Below are 14,454 nucleotides of genomic sequence, written 5' to 3'. Positions count from 1 at the left end.
ACCCCACCCCAGGGTGTGTCACTTCCTCCTCTGCAGCCTCCCAGATCAGTACACAAAGGCCGCCGCGGCTGGAGGAAGGGCTGCTTTGCACGCACCTGTGAGTACCAGGGCACCAGCCCTCCAGCCTCTTCTCCTTACTAGCCCAGCCCCCACCCCTGCTCCCAATCTCCCGGGAAGAGGACGCTGGGCTCTGACCCCAAGACACCCAGGGTTCAGGTGAGACTCGAGAAAGGCTCTGAAGTCCTTTCTGCATTCCTGAGATCCTCATCCTTGTTCCCTCCAGCTTCTCAAGCTCTCTCTCCCCGCCCCCCCCCCCACACCCCGTACCCTCCTCACCTCTCTCTCCTGCATGTGTTTCCCAAAAGTGGGCCTGGAGGGAGGCAAAGAAGGAAGGGGATGTATGACTGCTATCATCTGAGTGCCTGCCATGTGCCAAGGGTTGTCATGGTAGGGCTCTCCCAAGAGGACTCCCCAGCTGCTATCCCTGCTGCCTAGTGCCTGGTGCTCAGCTCAGATCTGCCAGTGGCACCTTGGCTATGGTGTCCTGGGAGACTGTGGCAGCGTGGCTCGGTTCTCTTCCCTCCGAGGGACACTGAGTGGGCAGCAGAGGATTCCACTTGATTTGGAAGATCTGGATAGGTTGGGAAAATGCTCTGTTTCTCAGGTGCTGAAGGGGGTGTTAGGGTGTTGGAGTCCAGGATAGAGCCCAGGAAAAGGGAACAACCACAGGGGGGAAAGAAGACTGACTGAAGAGGACCCATCAAGGGAAGAGAAAGGGGATTAGGTGGAGCCCACTGGAACTGGAAGGGAGAAGGCACGGCTTTTGATGATGATGGTGCCTGGGTTGGAGGCGAGGAAAGTGGCAAACAGACCGAGTCCCGACCTGTCTTCATCCCTGTTCATTGTGTGACTGTGGGCAAGTCACTTATCACTCTGGGATTCAGGTTTCCATTTGTAAGAGGGGATTGAGTTAGACAGCTCTGCCTTCCTTTGGTTAGGATAGGAGAGGAAAAGGAAGTAAAACAAAGAACCGTAAAGACGCGGAGAAGAGAAACGCAGCAGAGGGATGTCATCAAACTTTTGAACAGGAGGGTGGTGGGGGAGAGAGAAGGAGACAGAGAGAGGGAAATTAACAAGTGGCAGGCCATGTATCCCCAAGTAAGAAATGAGGGGGACAATTGGGAGAAGGGGGTGGGGGAACGCTGTCCAGAGAGTCCCAGGGGCTCCCTTTAGGGGACATGAGTGGGCTTGAGGTCTCTGGTTTGTCTTATCCTGGGGGCCCCACCTGTAACACATGAGTCAAAACTGGGCTTTGTGCTACAGCATCTCAGGTCTCCTCGACCACAGGCGTGCAGAGCAAGCGGGGCTGAGGTTACAGTGAGGCTGAGCCTGAACCGGCCTCGCATGGGGGTGGAGGTTCCAAGACATATATATACTACACCTGAGGTCCCAAATGGTGCACAGTGGGGAGCAGGACAGCTGAGGTCACCCCACCCCTTCCCCATTCTGAATCTAAGCCCAGGCTGGGGCGGATGCAGACGTTTTGGGACAAGGAGTTAGTTGGCCTTTCTCATACACACACTGCCAATAGGAATATAAACTGGCATAGTTGCGAAGGCGGTTGCGTCAGCAATCACTCGCCAGCATTACAAATGATGCCAATTTATTGACCCTACAAATCCTCTTCCCAGGATTTATCCTCCAGATTCACTTGCACACATGTGAAATGATAAATGCATGGATTTTCACTGCAATAGTTTTATTTATTTATTTTGAGAGGGGGCAGAAGGCAGAGAGAGAAAGAGAATCCCAAGCAGGCTTAGCAGAGACAGCACAGAACCCAGTGCAGGGCTCGAATCCACAAACTGTGAGATCACGACCTGAGCGGAAACCAAAAGTCAGATGCTTAACAGACTGAGCCATCCAGGCGCCCCCAGCATTAGTTTTAACAGTGAGCAATTAGAAACAATTTAAATCCCATTGAGAGACTAACTGGGATATGATACATCCATGCCACGGAAATGTATACCGCTGTGAAAATGAACAAGGAAGTTCTTTATTTTCTTGAGTAGCAGGATCTCCAAGAAAAGCAATTAAAAGAAAAAAAGGGGCACCTAGGTGACTCAAGTCAGTTAAATGTCTCGATTTCGGCTGAGGCCATGATCTCACGGTTCATGGATTCGAGCCCCACATCGGGCTCTGCGATGACAGCATGGAGCCTGCTTGGGATTCTCTCTCTCCCTCGTCTCTCTGCCCCTTCCCTGCTTGTACTCTCTCTCTCTCTCTCAAAATTAATTAAAAAAAAAAAAAAATTAAAAAAATCTTTTAAAAAAAGAAAAAAGGGGGACAAACCCGCATGTATTCTAGAATTGTGATTGTAGACTTCTGTCATGTGATTCTACCATTTGGAGAGAATATTTTTTTCACATTAGTTTGTGTATGCATAAAACAATCTCTAGAAGGATTATCAGCAACAAAAGATAACTTAAAATGACGGTTATTCATTTAGGGTGAGGTGTGGAAATGGGAGGAGGAGGATGGGCATGGGAGATTTCTCACTATCTCAATGTTTTGATTTTTGATAAGATACACATAAAATTGATCATTTAACCCATTTTTTAAGTGTACAGTTCAGTGGCCTTAAGTACATTTATGATGTTGTGCGACCATCACCACCATCTAGTTCTGGAACTTTTTCTTCACTCCAAAAAAAGACTGCCTATCAAGAAGTTATTCCTCATCCTCCCCTCCCTCCCCAACCCCTGGCATCCACTTTCTGTCTCTGTGGATTTGGGGAATCAGAATACTTCACATAAACGGCACCCGACAAGATGTGGTCTTTTGTGACTGGTTTCATTCACTTAGCCTAGTGTTTTCAAGGTCATCGATGTTGTAGCCTGAATCAGCACTTTGCTCCTTTTTAGGGCCAAATAATGCTTCACCGTATGGATGGATCACATTTTGTTTAGCTATTCATCAGTTGATGGACGTTTGCGCTGTTTCTACCTTTAGGCCACTGTGAATAACACTGCTTTGAACAGTCACGTACCAGTTTTTGTTTTAATTTACTGAGGAATTATCAAATTGTTCCCCACAGTGCCGTGCCACCAGCAACGTATGATGGTTCCATTTTCTCCACATCCTCACCAACACTTATTTTCTGTTTTATTTTATTTTATTTTATTTTATTTTATTCTAGCCATTCTGCTGGGTGTGTGGTGGTATTTCACTGTGGTATTTGATTTGCATTTCCTTGATGACTAATGGTGATGAAAATCTTTTTATGTGCTTGTTGGTTATTTGTCTATCTTCTTCAAAGAAATGTCTATTTAAGTCCTTTGCTGTTCAAAAACTGGGTGGTTTGCCTTTTTGTTGTCAAGTTGTAAGAGTTCTCTATATATTCTGGATACTTATCAGATACATGATTTGCAAATATTTCCTCCCTTTCTGTAGCCTGTCTTTTCATTTCATAGTGCTCTTTGATGCACAAGAGTTTTATATTTTTATGAAGTCCAGTTTATCTATTTTTTTCTTTTGTTGCTTGCGCTTTTGATGTCATAGCTAGGAATCCACTGTCAAGGCCAAGATCACAAAGATTTACCCTGACATTTTCTTCTAAGAGTTTATAGTTCGAGGGCTTACATTTAGGCCTTTGGTCCATTTTCACTTAATTTTTGCATATGTTGTGAGGTAGGGAATGAACTTGATTCTTTTACATGTGGATATCTAGTTATCCCAGCACCATTTGTTGGAGACTGTTCTCTCCCCATCAAATAATTTGGCACCCTTGCTGAAAATCGATTGGCTATAAATGGACGGATTTATTTCTGGACTCTCCATTCTATTTCATTGATCTATATGCCTATCTTTATGCCAGTATCACGTTGTCTTGATTACTATAGCTTTCCAGTGAGTTTTGCAAGTGAGAAGTGAGAGTCCTCCCATTTCATTCTTTTTCAAGATTGTTTTTTTTTTTTTAATGTTTATTTTGAGGAGGGGGAGGGGCACAGAGAGAGGGAGACACAGAACCAAAGCAGGCTCCAGGCTCAGAGCTGTCAGCACAGAGCCCGACCTGGGGCTCGAACTTATAAACTCCGAGATCATGACCTGAGCCAAAGTTGGACGCTTAACCAACTGAGCCACCCAGACACCCCACAATTCCATATAATTGAATCAATCCATATAATGGATCCGTATAGGATCAGCTTTCCCACCTCTAAAAAAAAGGCCATTGTGATTTAACTTTTTGAGTTTTGAAGTATGGTTATGGATTGCTTATTCAAAATTTTAATTAATACATTTTTTAAAATTAATATGTTTTTTAAAATCAGAAATTTGCCTAGAGGTCATTCCAGGAATTACCCTGCCACAGGCTCTTTCTCCAGTCTATATTTGCTTTGTGCAAAGGACAGGAAAAAGAAAATTTTGTCAACCATGGCCTGCCTTCCTCCGTTATCCCAGACCTTTAGAGAGTTTTCTTATGGTCTAATTTTCCTTCCTCTTGCTACCGTGTCGGCTACCCTTCCCTGCTTCTTTCACACACTTCTTCATCAGCTCCAGCCTTCCTTCCTCTCATTCCTATTCCCCGACCTTCCTCCTTTATTTAGAATCCTTGACCTTCTTCCTGTACTTAGAATCCAAGATTATGAAAGCTGCAAGGACTGCCAGATTATTTATTCAACTCTCTCTCTTTACAGATGTGGAAACTAAGGCCCAGAGAAAAAGTCTGACTTGCCATACAGCCAGTGAGGGACTGAAGCAGGACCAGAACCCGGTCTGTTTCCTGTTCGGTTCTGATTCCACTGTGGCTTGCAATCTTGGTGAATAGACCTGGGCGGATGTAGACCTTAGTGCTTCCAGGCCTACTCCCCAGACTCTTGTTAGGCCATTTTGCCCACGTTGGCCCTAGGGAAGTCTGCACACAGGAGGGACAGGGTTTGTCTGAGGCTCCTACCCAGGCCTGGGACCTGCCCCTTCCCAACATTTTGAAGAAACTGCTGAATCCACAGGGGAAAGTGAAACTATGAAGGGAGATAAAGATTTGGGGTAGAGGTTTTTTATTTTTTTTCTTGAGTAAGCTCTACACCCAAGGTTGGGTTTGAACTCATGACCCTATGAACAAGACTCGCGCTCTACCGACTAAGCCAGCCAGGCACCCCTGGGGTAGAGTTTTGAGAGTGACAACCACAGACTCACTTTATTTTATTTTGTATTTTTTATTCTTTTTTTATTTTTTACATTTATTTACTTTTTGAGAGACATAGAGAGACAGAGCACAAGTTGTGGAGGGCAGAAAGAGAAGGAGACACAGAACCCGAAGCAGGCTCCGAGCTGCCAGCACAGAGCCCCATGCGGGGCTCAAACTCACAAACCGGAAGATCACGACCTGAGCCGAAGTCGGATGCTTAACCGACTGAGCCACCCAGGCGCCCCTTGACTTACTTTATTTTATTAAAAAATGTTTATTTATTTTTGAGAGAGAGAGAGCAAGTGGGGGAAGGGCAGAGAGGGGGACAGAGGATCCTAAGCAGGCTCCGCGCTGACAGCAGCAAGCCTGATGTGGGGCTAGAACTCACAAACCCTGAGATTATGACCTGAACCTAAGTCGGACACTCAACCCACTGAGCCACCCAGGTGCCCCAACCACAGACTAATTTTAGAGGACTGAGAACCTGGAGGTCCTCCCTAAGGACCCATGTGTCCCCCTTTGTATCGTATTGCAGGCCATGGTGGCTTTGTCAATGGTCCTTGTTTTCCTGCTGGCTCTGAGCCGAGGTGAGAGTGAATTGGATGCCAAGATCTCATCCCCAGAGAAGGTCACAGAATGGGGGGATCCTGATCTGTCCCTGCCGGGGTCCTGCCAGCCGGCCCCCACCTGCCAGAAATGCATCCTCTCACACCCAAGCTGTGCCTGGTGCAAGCAACTGGTAAAGATGGCTCTGTGGCCTTTGAACCCTGTGTATGTGTATGTGCAGGACGGAGATAGGTTTGCAACTGCGTGGTTTTCCGGGTGCTCTCTGCAGTCCTGTGCGTGACTGAGTTTGTGCACATAGGACTCCTGTGTGTGGTTGTGTGTGTGTGCATACTCAAGCATGCAAGTTTCCTGTGTGTATATGTTCGTGTACCTGTGCGTTTGTGTATATACGGAAAAGACTTGTAACCATAAATTTGGAGGAAGTGTGTCTGTGCTGGAACTCATGCTTGTGTACAGGGAGAGGGACCTGTGGTACGTGTATGCATGTGAGGAAGTGCGTTTGTCAGCCTGGGCAGCCATAACAAAACTGGGTGGCTTAAGCAACAGGAATTTATTTCTCATTGTTCTGGAGGCTGGGAGTCCAAGATCAACATGCCAGCCAATTTGGTTTCTGGTGGCAACCCTCTTCTTGGCTTGCAGGCAGGCTGTAGACAAGCTCTCTGGTGCCTCTTCTTACAAGGGCATTAATCTCATCATGAGGGTTCTACCCTCATGATCTCATCTAACCCTAATTTCTTCCCAAAGGCTCCATCTCCAAATGCCATCACACTGGGGGTTAGTCTTTAGCAGAAAGTGTGTGACTGGGTTTCTGAGTCTGTGTTGGGGGTGTGTGTACCTCATAATGTTCCTAAGGTATGTAGCAGCCTGTGGCTGGGGGAGTAGAAGGGAAGGAGTTAGAAGTGTGTACACCTTGGGGAAAGGCTTGATCTGCCTAAGTGGCCAGGAAGGATGCTGGGGAGCAGGTGTCTCCCTGGCTGGTCAAACAAGGCTGTTCTTTGCTTTATGCCTTAAAGAGACAGGGCTCATGGAGTGACAGAGCATGGCAGGTAACTGAGTTGGGGGAGAGGGTGAGAACAGAACTGTCTCCCTCAAAGGAAGAGGGAGAGTTAGATGAGAGATGAGGGCAAACTCACCAGAAGGAGAAGGCACAGCCACAGTGACTGAGCAGAAGCTGAGCCAGCCCAGGAATCTGGGAGGACCGGAAGAGGAGACTCAGAGTCAGCAGGAGGCAGAGAACAGAGGTGCCAGGCAGGGGCTTTGGGGACAGTCAGATATGTGTCTGCCTCCTTCAATCTCTGGACCTGAGTCTGGCACCAGGGCCAGTTGAGAAGCCATTGTAACTATTTCCTTCCTCTGCCACTTCCCAGCCAGTCCCAGGGGTGCCAGCCAACTGGGGGGAAGGGGTGTCTCCTCTTCTGTCCCTGTCCTTCCCCTTCCCAGGAATTTAGCCTGGGTCTCAGCCTGACCCCCTTCCAGTTTGGGCCTAAGCATGCAGGGGAGGTTGGACTAGGAGGCCAGGCTCCTCTTTTTCTTGTGGTAGTGAGGTCCCTGAGATCTCAACAGGAAGTCTGTGGCCCTAGGGGGAGGAGAAAGGTAGGTGGCTAGGGAAAGGGGGTTGTCTAGATAAGGTGGGGGCTGGTGGGGTGCTAGAGGAAGCGGGCTCTGACAAAGACAGGACGAGGTGGCTGTTGGGGGGACCGGGAAGGGAGGGCATCCTAAGGGCTCAGGGAACTGACCGCGAGGGGAGGGTTAGGAGCGGCCGGCATCCCGGGGGGTCGGGGGGAGGTGGGGGAGAGGTGGTCTGGGAACAGGGCTGGGGGTGGTGGTGTGGAGGACTAGAGTCCCCGACGCGCCTCCCCTTGGGCGCAGAACTTCACCGCGTCGGGGGTGGCGGAGGCGCGGCGCTGCGGCCAGCGACAGGAGCTGCTGGCCCAAGGCTGCCCCCCAGGGGAGCTGGAGGAGCCCCGCGGCTGGCAGGAGGTGCTGCAGGACCAGCCGCTCGGCCAGGGCGATCGCGGCGAGGGGGCCATCCAGCTGGCGCCGCAGCAGGTCCGGGTCACGCTGCGGCCGGGTGAGTCAGGGGGCGGCGGGCTGGGCTGGAGGTCCGGGCTGAGATTCGATGGCGCTCGCTGACCCGCGCCATCCCCCACCCCGCTTCCCCAGGGGAGCCCCAGCAGCTCCGGGTGCGCTTCCTCCGGGCAGAGGGCTACCCCGTCGACCTGTACTACCTTATGGACCTGAGCTACTCCATGAAGGACGACCTGGAGCGCGTGCGCCAGCTCGGACAAGACCTGCTGGCGCGGCTGCAGGAGGTCACCCACTCCGTGCGCATCGGTGAGCTCGGCCTCTACCTGCAAAAGCCGCTTCTGTCTCTGCCAGCGTCCTGGGCGCACAGGGGCCCTGCCTGCCCTCTCCCGGTTTTTAACAGACCTGGCCAGGCCCCGGGTTTCTGGCGTCTCTCTCCCAGAACATCCACCTTCTAGGACAGAACTGGAGGGGATTTAAGAGACTACGGGTGGGGGTAACCGAGGCCCAGAGTCTGGCCAGACCGCGTTCAGACAGCTCCCAGGGGTCAGACAGCACACTCTGGACCTGCCAACCCAGATACTGCCCTGATGCCACTTTCTCAGTCCTGTCTGTGTCTCTAGGAAAAGGTCTAAATGTCCCTGTCCCTGGCTGCGGCTTCCACACTCACAACTGCCCTATTCAAGATCCCCTCCTTTGCCTCATGCTGCTACTACACCCTACACCCTCTCCTTCTTCCTCGGGAGAGAGAGATCCTGCCTGACCCTCCCCTCATCCTCCTCTTAATCTCCTCCATCCCCCACTGCCCTGAGTCAGTGGCCTAAACCCTTTGTCCCTGCCAGGTACTCAGTCCCTGTGCTCTAGGAGCACCCGCTCTCGTGATCTCCTCTGCTCCTCTCTGACTGTCCCCCTCACCCCCCACTTCCCATGGACCTTTGCCTTCTGAGTCCTCAGCAGCAGACCTTCCACCCTGCTGCTGGCCAGTGACTTTGGGGACAACCTTCGCCATTCTCCCCCCCCCCCCCCCCGCCCCAGGCTTTGGCTCCTTCGTGGACAAAACGGTGCTGCCCTTTGTGAGCACAGTGCCCTCCAAACTTCACCACCCCTGCCCTACCCGGCTGGAGCGCTGCCAGCCTCCCTTCAGCTTTCGCCACGTGCTGTCCCTGACCTCGGATGCTAAGGCCTTCGAGCGGGAGGTGGGACGCCAGAGCGTGTCTGGCAACCTGGACTCGCCTGAAGGTGGCTTTGATGCCATTCTCCAGGCTGCGCTCTGCCAGGTGAGGAGGCGAGGAGGGGATCTGAGTCTGAAGAACCCTTTGGGGCCAAGACTGCCACCTAGGGTCATGCAGTGCCTGGTTCTGGGGGTGCTCTTTGTACCATAGTCACTGGAGTTTGCATATTTATTTTAATAATTTCCTGGTGGATTGGAGTAAAATATCTTGAGGAAGAGGCATGTTTTTCTAATTCATAAGAAGGCCTCCGCTAGCAGCAGCCCTGTCTGGGGGATTGGGGGGAAGCAGGGAGCTGGAAATGGGGGGGGGTGGGATGGCGGAGGGGGGGGTCTGGGTATGGAGATAGACAAAGTGACTCAGGATGAGGCTGGCAATCCTTGGCTCATGGAGCCCAGGTGCACAGCCTACCTCCACCCCCACCCCCACCCCGATTCCAGGAGCAGATTGGCTGGAGAAATGTGTCCCGACTGCTGGTGTTCACTTCAGATGACACATTCCACACAGCTGGGGATGGGAAGTTGGGTGGCATTTTCATGCCCAGCGACGGGCACTGCCACTTGGACAGTAATGGCCTCTATAGTCGCAGCCCAGAGTTTGTGAGTCCCCACCCTGGCTCCACCCCTCCCCATCCGAGCCACACCTCCTCTACTCCCAGACCCCCCTCTCCCCAGCCTCCTTGTCCTTACCAGTGACCACCCTGCCATCTTTCCCACCAGCTCCTCGCTCCATGTGCCCCCACTGCTCAGACAGAACCCTGTGCCACCCCACTCCCTAGCCCCTTCTGCCTTCCCGAGCCTCCAGGGTTCCTCCAGCTGGTGGAGCCCTGGTTCCTGGATTTCCTGGGCTGAGGGCACCTTGGATGTTATGGGGGAGACCTGTGGTGCTCACCTTTCCCCGCTCCCTGCCCAGGACTACCCCTCTGTGGGTCAGGTAGCCCAGGCCCTCTCTGCAGCAAACATCCAGCCCATCTTTGCCGTCACCAGTGCCACACTGCCTGTCTACCAGGTGAGAGCTGGCTGAATGCCAGACCTTCCCACTTCAAGCTTTTCTCAACTTCCTCAAAGACCCCATTCTCCACCACTCCCCCCATATGCCCTCCTTCAAGACCCGCAGAAGCCCATTTCCCTAGAGCTGTGACCCACCATTTCCCTGGACTCCTCTTAACTCAGGAGCTGAGTAAGCTGATTCCTAAGTCCGCAGTTGGGGAGTTGAGTGAGGACTCCAGCAACGTGGTACAGCTCATCATGGACGCCTATAATGTGAGGGGCTGGGACCGGGGGAGCATGGAGAGGGCGGGCACTGGGAAGGGGCCTCAGGTGGGGGGCAGCAGAATTATCAGGGACTGATCACTTTTAGCAACTACCTACGGTTTGCCTGTGGCTGTCATTCCTAGTTCATCTGCTCAATCTTACATTCTCAAATCTGAAGTGTCTGGTTTGGGCCGAGCATGGAGCCCTGCACTGGGCAAGGAAGGGAAGGAACACTCACTGAGCTTGTCTTTCATGCCAACCACTGTCCTAAGTGCACATACTGTTTGCCGTCTCATTTAACTCTGCTAAACCCCTGGTTGCTATTATCATCCCTATTTCATAGGTGGGGATACAGACACAGGTCCCTGAATGACTTGCCCGAGGTCACATAGTTAATGGACGGAAGGGCTGGCATTCGTGCCCCAGTCAATCTGTACAGAAAGAATGTGACATCTAGAGCCTACTTTCACTAAGCTTACAAATAATTCAGAGATGTTCTTCACAGGAACCATAGAGTTTTACAGGTAGAGGGAACCACAGAGATTCTTAAGTGCTTCTTGGGTTTAGGTCCTATCTCTAACCATGCTCTAGGCTTCTTAGGACAGGGACCACCATGTCCTAAACCCATGGTGAGAAAATTTGAGATGGTACCAAATTTCCCGGGGCAAACTCGATTTAAAGACTCTGCCCTTTATGCACACAGGTTATGTGTCGTCATTTGGGGTTTGAGAAGCAGCCACCGCACATTGACAGGCCCCCCCCCCTCCACAGTGGGCCCTTGTGAAATGCTAACCGAGAGGCCTCTAGCTCCTGTGTGATGCACCCAAAGTTCTCACAGTGCCCTTCCTGCAGAAATGCCTCTTGACTGGGCAGAATGCAAGGGGTCCCCAAAGCAGGCTGGGGCAGGTCATGGCAGAATTTGGAAAGGCTGGAGAGGACACGAGGTGGGGTTTGGAGTCCTGCCTTCACGTGGTTACTTGCTCTCTTCCACAGAGCCTATCATCCACTGTGACCCTCGAACACTCTCCACTCCCTCCTGGGGTCCACATCTCTTATGAATCTCAGTGTGGGGGTCCTGAGGAGAGGGAGCGTGAGGCTGGGGACCGGGGCCAGTGCAACGAGGTCCGAATCAACCAGACGGTGAGAGCCAGCCGAGATAGGCAGAAGGAAGGAAGTGGGGGTGGGGGGTGGGAAATTGAAGCAGGCAGGAAAAGATGGGGGGCAGACACAGAACAATGCAAAAGCGTGGGGTAGTTCTCCATCCATCCTTTCTAAAAGGCTTTAATGAGCAGCTTCCTCCAGCAGGCTTCTACGAGATGGGTGTTAGCATGGGCTTATCCCTTAATTTCCTAAGGAATAGGTTTCTGGATGATCAATGGGTTTGGTGTCATGTGCACATGTGGGTGCAGGATCTCAAGTCTGATTTCTGCCTGCACTGTCCTCAGGTGAATTTTTTGGTTACTCTCCAAGCTACTCATTGCCTCTCAGAGCCCCATCTTCTGAGGCTCCGAGCCCTTGGCTTCTCAGAGGAGCTGACCGTGGAGTTGCACACACTGTGTGACTGTAACTGCAGTGACACCCAGCCCCGGGCTCCCCACTGCAGTGATGGCCAGGGGCTGCTGCAATGCGGGGTGTGCAGGTGAGGATTCCTGCTTCCTTTCACCCATGTGACTGTCCACACATGACCAGCCCCGGTATCCCTCCTCTGCCTTCTGTCCTCCCACTGGCCATCTCCAGACCTCTTTTGCCAGATGTCCCAAGACTCCACCCTGATTTTCATGTGCACCTTCACAGATGTGCCAGGACCCTCCCCTCCCCCCGAACTCCCTCTGCTCTCTTGCTCCTTGGTGCTCAACTATACACTGGCATCCGTTCAGCCACTCATCTCTCTCCAGTTCTTTTGAGAGCTTAGGTTTAGAGGATCCTGGGAAAGATAGGTCAAGGGATGGTCAAACTCTGACCCACCTTTCCCTCCTCTGGCTCTGTCTTCCCCTCCCAGCTGTAACTCTGGCCGTCTGGGTCGACTCTGTGAATGCTCTGAGGCTGAACTGTCCTCCCCAGATCTGGAATCTGGGTGCCGGGCCCCCAATGGGACAGGGCCCTTGTGCAGCGGGAAGGGACGGTGTCAGTGTGGACGCTGCAGCTGCAGTGGACAGAGCTCCGGGCCCCTGTGCGAGTGTGATGATGCCAGCTGTGAACGACATGAGGGCATCCTCTGTGGAGGTACCTGCAGACTTTGGGGGAAGGGTGGGGTCAGAGTGGCTCCCAGGATATTTCGGCTCTGGGAACATCATGGCACTAAGGGCAAGTATCAGACTTTGGTGTAGGAGTTGCAGCTATCTGGCACACTTGAGAGGGAATTGGACGCACAGAACACTTCAGCTCTAGGCATCCCGTGGTGGCATGTGATGTCCATTGTGTGTGAGGAGAATGGCTGTCACCCTGAGCGTGATTCTGTCCCAGGCTTTGGCCGCTGCCTTTGTGGAACGTGTCACTGTCATGCCAATCGCACGGGCAGAGCGTGTGAGTGCAGTGGGGACACGGACAGCTGTGTCAGTCCTGAGGGAGTGCTCTGCAGTGGGCATGGACGCTGCACGTGCAACCGCTGCCAGTGCCTGGATGGCTACTACGGTGCCCTGTGTGAGCAGTGCCCAGGCTGCAAGACGTCATGCGAGAGACACAGGTGAGGCCTCCCGTCTTGCAACTTGGGAACAGCGGCACGGCGGGGGTCGCGGAGCCACTCCCACCTGCCCACCTCTTTCTGCCGTGTGGTGTGGGGAGCACAGCTGCCCAGCTGGTAACCTCTTGGTGTCCACTGGACAGGGACTGTGCAGAGTGTGGGGCCTTTGGGACCGGTCCCCTGGCTACCAATTGCAGTATCGCTTGTGCTGATGCCAACGTGACCCTGGTTTTGGACCCTATCCCGGATGATGGCTGGTGCAAAGAGAGGACCTTGGACAACCAGCTGTTCTTCTTCCTGGTGGAGGAGGAAGCCAGAGGCAGGGTCATACTGAGAGTGAGAGCCCAAGAGAGTAAGTGGGCAGAGATGCTGCAGACGTGCCAGAGGGAGCCCCGCAAGTTTGATGGGTGGGGCTTCAGAACTCTGGGCTTGGGCAGGTGAAGATAATGGGAAACCAGGTAGGGTTTGAAGCAGAGCAGTGAGTCCAGGCAAAAGCAGAAGTGATGGACCAAGTGGACAAAGCTAAGGCCCTGGGCACCACAGAGATAACCTTGGACCCTGCTGGGTTCCCTTTGTTTTCAATGACAGGCAGGGCTAGGGAAGCTGGACACATTGTGGGCAACCGTTGATCAACCCCTATGCCCCAACCCCTAGAAGTGTGTTGTTTCTTCCCCACAGGAGTAAATCACACCCTGGCCATCGTGCTGGGCTGCGTGGGGGGCATCGTGGCAGTGGGACTGGGGCTGGTCCTGGCTTACCGGCTTTCTGTGGAAATCTATGACCGCCAAGAATATAACCGCTTTGAGAAGGAGCGGCAGCAGCTCAACTGGAAGCAGGTAGGGAGACTGTGTCCTACCCCACTGGGCTGGGTTTTGCTCGCTTTCTCTGGTTAAGACCGCTGGTCTCCGCTTCCCTGCCCCACCCCCAACCTGGACTCCTCCGACCTAGCTCATCCCCCTCACTTTGGTCTGTGCGTCCTCTGCCCCACCCCTCTGCTAACTTCCATCAGCTCTGGGGGTGCTGCTCAAGTTCCAGGCTGGCCTCTTAGGACTAGGTAAAGGAGCAGTCGGGAGGTTTTTCCTCATTTCCCATCTTCTTCCCCAGGACAGCAATCCTCTCTACAGAAGTGCCATCACAACCACGGTCAATCCCCGCTTTCAGGAGGCAAGAAGTCCCTTTCTCTGAAGGGGGAAGAGGCACACTCATCCCAGGACTCTTCTTTTTCTCAACAGCCCAGTAGGGCACTGCTGAGGAATGGTCACCACCTACTTCTCAGAGTGACAGTCGAGGGCGGCCTCCCACTGCAACCTTGCTTCCCTACCTCACAAGGAGTGTGGGCTTAGTTCCCCCGCTCCCTGTATACAATAAAGAGTCTTACCTCAGAGCACAGCTGTCATCTTGCTTCACCCAAGGCCAAAGCAGGCTGTGGAGCCTGGGCCTCGGGAAAACTTGCTCATTCCTCCTCCTGCCACCTGAGGGTGGGGAGAGGTCCTCTAACCTGGTGTGCAGGAG

The 14,454-nt window shown here is 52.7% G+C and overlaps 1 protein-coding gene across 5 annotated transcripts; it reads left to right on the top strand.

Annotated features, from left to right (window-relative positions):
- The first annotated feature begins 6 nt into the window (after nt 1–6).
- ITGB7 (integrin subunit beta 7) lies at nt 7–14,326 on the top strand. Of its 5 annotated transcripts, none has more exons than XM_042946657.1 (16): nt 7–97; nt 4,698–4,774; nt 5,724–5,927; nt 7,625–7,826; nt 7,919–8,089; nt 8,816–9,057; nt 9,450–9,608; nt 9,922–10,017; nt 10,182–10,271; nt 11,256–11,402; nt 11,708–11,901; nt 12,262–12,485; nt 12,726–12,945; nt 13,086–13,294; nt 13,621–13,778; nt 14,047–14,326. In XM_042946657.1, exons 3-16 carry the CDS (start codon nt 5,727–5,729, stop codon nt 14,125–14,127), a joined length of 2,394 nt encoding a protein of 797 aa, XP_042802591.1. In that variant the 5' UTR covers nt 7–97; nt 4,698–4,774; nt 5,724–5,726; the 3' UTR covers nt 14,128–14,326. The 5 variants fall into 5 exon arrangements, with proteins under 5 accessions (XP_042802591.1, XP_042802594.1, XP_042802590.1 ...); XM_042946656.1 differs by having other exon boundaries at nt 31–216; XM_042946658.1 differs by having other exon boundaries at nt 31–216; nt 4,698–4,820.
- Nucleotides 14,327–14,454: the final 128 nt, after the last annotated feature.

The sequence above is a fragment of the Panthera leo genome, chromosome B4 (genome assembly GCF_018350215.1).
Source record: "Panthera leo isolate Ple1 chromosome B4, P.leo_Ple1_pat1.1, whole genome shotgun sequence".
NCBI lineage: Eukaryota > Metazoa > Chordata > Mammalia > Carnivora > Felidae > Panthera > Panthera leo.
This window is presented reverse-complemented; position numbering and strand designations above follow the sequence as displayed.

Coding starts and splice junctions, on each gene's coding strand:
- ITGB7 (XM_042946657.1), top strand. CDS start 5,727: ATGGTGGCTTTGTCAATGGTCCTTGTTTTCCTGCTGGCTCTGAGCCGA. Junction 11,403..11,707: donor AGGTCCGAATCAACCAGACG/GTGAGAGCCAGC, acceptor CACTGTCCTCAG/GTGAATTTTTTGGTTACTCT. Junction 12,486..12,725: donor TGAGGGCATCCTCTGTGGAG/GTACCTGCAGAC, acceptor ATTCTGTCCCAG/GCTTTGGCCGCTGCCTTTGT.